Raw genomic sequence first — 6000 nt, forward strand, 5'->3', positions numbered from 1 at the left:
TGGATTGACTTTATCCAATGTATTTTTTTTTACAAAAAAGTAGCATTACAAGTATCATTTTCTTTCCTTGAATGTAGAATATGGAAACACTTCAGAAACAACCTTTTTAAAATAAATAAATAAATTGTACTCTCTAATAGCACAGTTAGAGAGTAACTCTAATTAAATTCCAATTAGGGGTACAAGGAGTTCATGAAGTATGTGAAAAGCTTATCTCAAGTAATCTGCCAAAGACAAAATTCAAATTTATTAATTGAGTGCGACCAAAGCAGAAATGTTAAACAAAAAAGGAATAATTACAAATATAAAAAAAGCAATAAAAGAGCCAGCTTAAATTACAACAGCTGATTTTTTTTATTTAGTAGCACAGATAAAGAGTTCAAATAGACAATAAATAGCTTACGTGAAGAAAACTAATAAGTAGGAAGTAATAGCTAAGAGTCAATGGTAAGCTGAAAGTAGTACAGAAATCAGTAAAATAACTTGAATTAATTTGTTAAGAGGTTAAGTAATAAAAAAAAATAAACTAATTGCTGAAAAATTTATTTCCACTTTTGGGTAGTTAAGCGTAAAGTATAACTATATAAAATGAGTTTAGAAAATTCCATCTGTGCTGTTGTGTTGTCTGGTCTACTGGGTTGATTCAGATAAATGGGTTGTGAACCACTAATATAAAGTAATTATTACCTTTACTTAGCACTGGATTCTTTCCGTGGTGCTTTTGTTTGTGTCTCTCTCTCCATGGTGCTGAAAGACTTGTGTCATTTTTAATCACACATAACAGACACAAACGTACCTTTTCTCAATATCAAAAATTAAAATGCAAATATTTAAACGGTATAGAGTTTCCCAAATAATTTGTAAGGACTTTAAGCATAATGGAAAAGGTATCAAAGATGTTCAAGTGTAACATAAGTATAAGTATTATTAAGTATAAATATAAGAAGCGTTAAGTATTAAAGGAGTATTTCACCAGACTAAGACACAGAAAACATTATTCATTTAGATACTGGTTCTTTTGTGGCGATCCAATAGAATATGGATGCTTATTGCTAGCACACACTACCTTTATAATATATATATATATATATATATATATATATATATATATATATATATATATATATATATATATATATATATATATATATATATATATATATATATATAATTTTGGGAATATAAAGCATATTTAATCTAAACAAGGTTCTTAATTGCTTTCTCTGCAGTTACACCTGTTAGTAAACCATACAGTTGTTCCCAGTAACACTCCTACATTTGGTAAAATATCAATATCATCATCACTATCATAAATGGCCTGTATTTGTATAGCGCTTTTCTAGTCCCTAAGGACCCCAAAGCACTTTACACATCCAGTCATCCACCCATTCACACACTGGTGATGGCAAGCTACTTTGTAGCCACAGCCACCCTGGGGCGCACTGACAGAGGCGAGGCTGCCGGACACTGCCGCCACCGGGCCCTCTGACCACCACCAGTAGGCAACGGGTGAAGTGTCTTGCCCAAGGACACAACGACCGAGACTGTCCAAGCCAGGGCTTGAACCAGAAACCTCCCGATTACAAGGCGAACTCCCAACTCTTGAGCCATGATCGCCCCATCATCATCATAGTAAGCAGTTCTGTGGGTTTTTTTTTTTAAAAACAGGACTTATGTCTTTAGTGGCACAAGCCTGTAGTGATATGATATGATAAAAATTGTAATTTCTCCAGCTTTGAGGCTTTCCAGTCATTCTCCTTTTTTTTTCTCTCTGTCTTCTACTTTATCATACAAACCTAGTTCTGAATATGATGCGTAAAATGTAAGTAAAAACAGAATGCAATGATCTGCTAATGTCGTACACTCACGATTTATTCAGAATAGTACACAAAAAACATATCTTACGGTTACTTTGTAACCTTGGTGAGTGGAGTGGAGTGGAGTGAGAGACTATCTCTTCCAGCATGGGGTCCTGGTGACCTCAGGCCTCAGCTGAAGCCACAGACATAGCGCACACATGCAGGGGAAAGCTGAAGGACGTACAGCCAAGGCAAGTGGTGCAAGATGCTGATGGTCCCCAAGGTGAGGTAGGCCATCAATGTCAGGGACTGGTTTGCAACCACTGACCTGAAGGACACCTACTTCCAGATTCCTATCTGGCAGAAGCACGGTCGGTTCCTGAAGTTCAGATTCGAGGACAAGGTGTTCGAATTCTGAATCCTCCCCTTCAGCATCTCTCTTGCATCCCAAACCTTCATGCAGTGCATGGACGCTGTCCTGGCTCCTATTAGGCTCAGGGGCCGCAGGGTCCTGAACTATTCAGACAACTGGCTGGTCTGTGCCACATCAGTAGAACAATACCGCAGCCATGTAGCTCTGTGTAGCATGTTCTGGCTATGGGGTTGTGCCTGAATCTGAAAAGGAGCAGGCAGCAGCCTTTAATAGTCACAACATTTCTGGGCATATCCCTGGACTCCATCAGGGACTCCATGTCCCTCACTGTGGAGCGAGAGCAGGCCTTCAGGGTGTTCCTAAACCAATTCAGGTTACACTCACAGGTTAGCTGGGGGCTATCTCCACCTGATGGGCCACATGGCTCCCATGGTGTAGGTGGTTCTGTTAGTGCTCCTAAACATGAGACCTCTCCAACGGCACCTGCTGAGCCTGGGTCTGCTCGCAGCAGTCCCACAAGACAACACTGGTAGTCTCTTGAGGGCTCCACCAAGCTCTCTGTTTGTGGAGAGACTTGTCCAACATGGAGTAGGGCCAAGCGGTAGATCTACTTCACAGTTAGTCTAGTTAGTCTTCACAGATGCCTTGTGCAGTCGACGAGGACTGTGGGGTCAACAGCCACTGGACTGGCTTTTGGGTGTCCCAGCACATAAATGTACTGGAGTTGCAGGTTGTTGTCCTTGGCATTACAGTAGTTTCGGCCTCAACTGGGTATCACGGTATCCTCTGCAGCTACCAGGCTATAGCGGTAGGCTCACCCCACTCACTGACTCCCTGATTGCTGGCATGGTGGCAGCGATCAGGCCCGTTTGCGTTGGTCACTCAGAACTTAGCGATGCCGACTCCTCTTTAGTTTCCCAGTTCTTGAGGGGAGCCCAGCGGCTTACAGTTTGCAGGCCTGGGTACCCAGTTCCACCCAGTTCCTTGGCACCTTTTAGCGTCCTCATTTTGAACCACCATGTAGGTCTAGAAGGGTCAGTGAGCTCCATGCTCTGTTGGGCCATAGGGATTGCTGTGGGTGGTTGCCGGACTGGAAAGGGGTGGTCCTCTTGCCCATCCCTGCATTCTTGCCAAAGGCATTGACCCAACCCTACCCATCACAGTCGGTTGAGCTATGAACAGCTCTCAGTGACGGCTTGGAGCAGTTGACGGCTCAGTGCCAGGCTCAATTTGCCCTGTCCGTACTTTGGTGGTGTATGCTAGGTGTACCAAGCTGATTAGGAGAACAGACCAACTGTTTGTTGGTTTCCACTAGGTTTCAAAGTAAACATGGGCAGAAGTAAACAGGGGAGGTTCACAGAGGTTCACGAATCTTCTAAAAATATTGCCTCTACGAGTTGTGAAATGATTTCAGAATAATGCTCCTCAACACACAAACAGACTTTGATTTTCACATCATCTAATATCATAATCACAGTAAAAGGATCCAGAGAAATCTCTGTATGCAAGAGACAAGGTAAAAAAAATTATATTGGATCACTGTGATCTTCGGCCTTGGCAGGTGTGATTCTGACATGGAAATCACTGCACGGGCTGAGGAATATCCCTATCTGTGAAAAAAGTTCACTGTGCCATCCACAAATGCAGGTTAAAGCTCTGTCATGCAAAGAAGAAGCCATATGTGAAGATGCTCTAGAAACACCATCATCATCTCTGGATGATGATACAATGGGCTGATGCAAAGTGGAAAACTGTTCTGTGGCCAGCCAAATGGATATTATTTTTGTGAAACATGGATGCTACATACTACAGAAGAGGCTTGTTATCAGCACTGAATTAAAAACCCTGCTGTTGGTATGATGGATGTGTCAGTGCATGTGGAACTGGTAGGTGGTACATCTGAAAAGGCACCATCAGTGCTGAAAGGTATATACAGATGGTTTCTTTTCCAGGGAAGGTCCTGTATATTACAGCTAAACAATGCTGAACTGCATCCTACAGCTATGGAAATGGCATAACTTTAATACTCGAGGAGTCTAGGTAATGAATTGGCCTGCATGCAGTCCAGACCAATTTAAACATTTGGAGCAAATATAAGACAGAGATAAGACTGTTGAGCAGCTAAAATGGGATAACACTCCTCTCATGAAAGTCCAGCAGCTGGTCTCCTCAGTACCCATACATTTATGGACTTTTGTTAAAAGTAGAGGGGATGCTACACAGTGGTAAGTAGTTTGTATTGCACAATTTCTCAGTTAAAACAAAAGTTAATGAATGTTGGATGGATAGTGGGCTGTTTCCCAGACACAGCTGATTGTTTCTTGGTAAAATCTTACAAATGAATATTTTTTACTAAGAAATAATGCTAAGTCATAAAATCCTAATGCCATTTATTTCATGATTGTTTTACGTTCTGTGGCTTGTTCTATGCACTTCAACACCAAGGTTATTTCTCCAAACAAAATAGTGTCTTTAATTACATAGTGATGTGGCATAATGGCACATTCAGTCAACAGAATTATGGATAACTCAGCTTCTTATACTCTTTGTAGATTGTAAGGACTGGACAGTTTTTGACTTCCTATTTCAGTTTTTGCTCTCATGGCATGTCATTGTGATTATTCAGTGACAAACTTGAAAACTCAACTAAAGGACACAGCGAGTTCTATAATATGGACTCTTATAATGGAAACAATTTTATCATTTTCATTTAAGCATAATTAAAAAAAAAAAAATTTCAGGGTAGCTGCAGAGAACTTGTAGGAAAAACAGTGACACACAGTGGAAGCCACCTCTGTCATTTATGCTGAAACAGTTTGTTGCAAAAAAAAAAAAAAAAAGTTAGTCTCTTTACCTTCTCATCTTCCAGGTTCTGCAATATTTCTTTTCCGCCGCTGGTTCCGATCTTCATCTGAGGGGAGCCTTTGCGTTCTTGCTTGTCTGCTGTGGGACTTTCCACAGCAGGGGAGCTCTTACTGTCACTCGCCGGGCTCTTCGCTTCCAGACCGGTTAGCCGTTTGGTGCTCCGCGGGGTGCGGGATCCCCTTTGCCCGACGCTAAGGGCATCAAAGTCTATCGTTTTACTCTCGAACGCGTCCTCAATGCTGCAAAACAAGCCTCCGTGTTTCTGCCTGGGCACCTGGTCGGCCGTGCCGGGCCGGGCGAGATAAACCGGCAGGTCGTCCCCTGATTTCTCCCAGTTTCTCCTGCGCTCTGCCATAGTGGAGCCCTGCACAAGTGGCCGAGAAAGACGGGGAAACTAGTACTGAAGTGCTGTGTATCTCTTTGTGTGTGTGTGTGTGTGTGTGTGTGTGTGTGTGTGTGTGTGTGTGTGTGTGTGTGTGTGTGTGTGTGTGTGTGTTGAGCAGACAGTCAGGCAGGAAGGAGTTGAATTAAAGCCAAAGGTGGTACTGCAGTGGCTCCTGATGCATAGGTAATATATGTGTATTTGATTCATCTTAAATTTTACAATGAAATCAAGCACACTCATGGTTGTGGCTTAAGACTAATGGAAGGCTTTGTTTCTCTGAGTTTATAGTATAACACTGAAAAGAGAACGAAAGAGATCGGGACACATTTGGTTAAAGAGAACACTCGCCATATTTATGCACACATACGTATTATGTCTGTAAAGGTAAGAATTAACCTAATAATCAAAATATAATTCCTTCTAGCTGATGCACTGATACTTAGATTAACTTGAGCGGACACAGGTGTGCGCCTAGCAGGTATTACAGGTGTCCTGAAAGACGTCCACTTTGGCGCTGTCCGTTCAGCACTTGCGCGCTTAAACAACTCCCAGCGAGATCATGCTGATGTTTCTTCAAG

At 41.9% G+C, this 6000-nt stretch overlaps 1 protein-coding gene across 2 annotated transcripts in view; it reads right to left on the reverse strand.

Annotated features, from left to right (window-relative positions):
• dpysl3 (dihydropyrimidinase like 3) overlaps positions 1 to 5544 on the reverse strand; it is a 44542-nt gene extending 38998 nt beyond the window's left edge. For both annotated transcript variants that reach the window (XM_026181654.2, XM_026181652.2), the window contains exon 1: positions 5027 to 5544. In XM_026181654.2, the coding sequence (XP_026037439.1) occupies positions 5027 to 5392 (366 nt within the window). In that variant the 5' untranslated portion in view covers positions 5393 to 5544. The remainder of the gene's footprint in view (positions 1 to 5026) is intronic.
• Between the last annotated feature and the right edge of the window lie 456 nt (positions 5545 to 6000).

The sequence above is a fragment of the Astatotilapia calliptera genome, chromosome 10, assembly GCF_964374335.1.
Source record: "Astatotilapia calliptera chromosome 10, fAstCal68.1, whole genome shotgun sequence".
Taxonomy (NCBI): Eukaryota; Metazoa; Chordata; class Actinopteri; order Cichliformes; family Cichlidae; genus Astatotilapia; species Astatotilapia calliptera.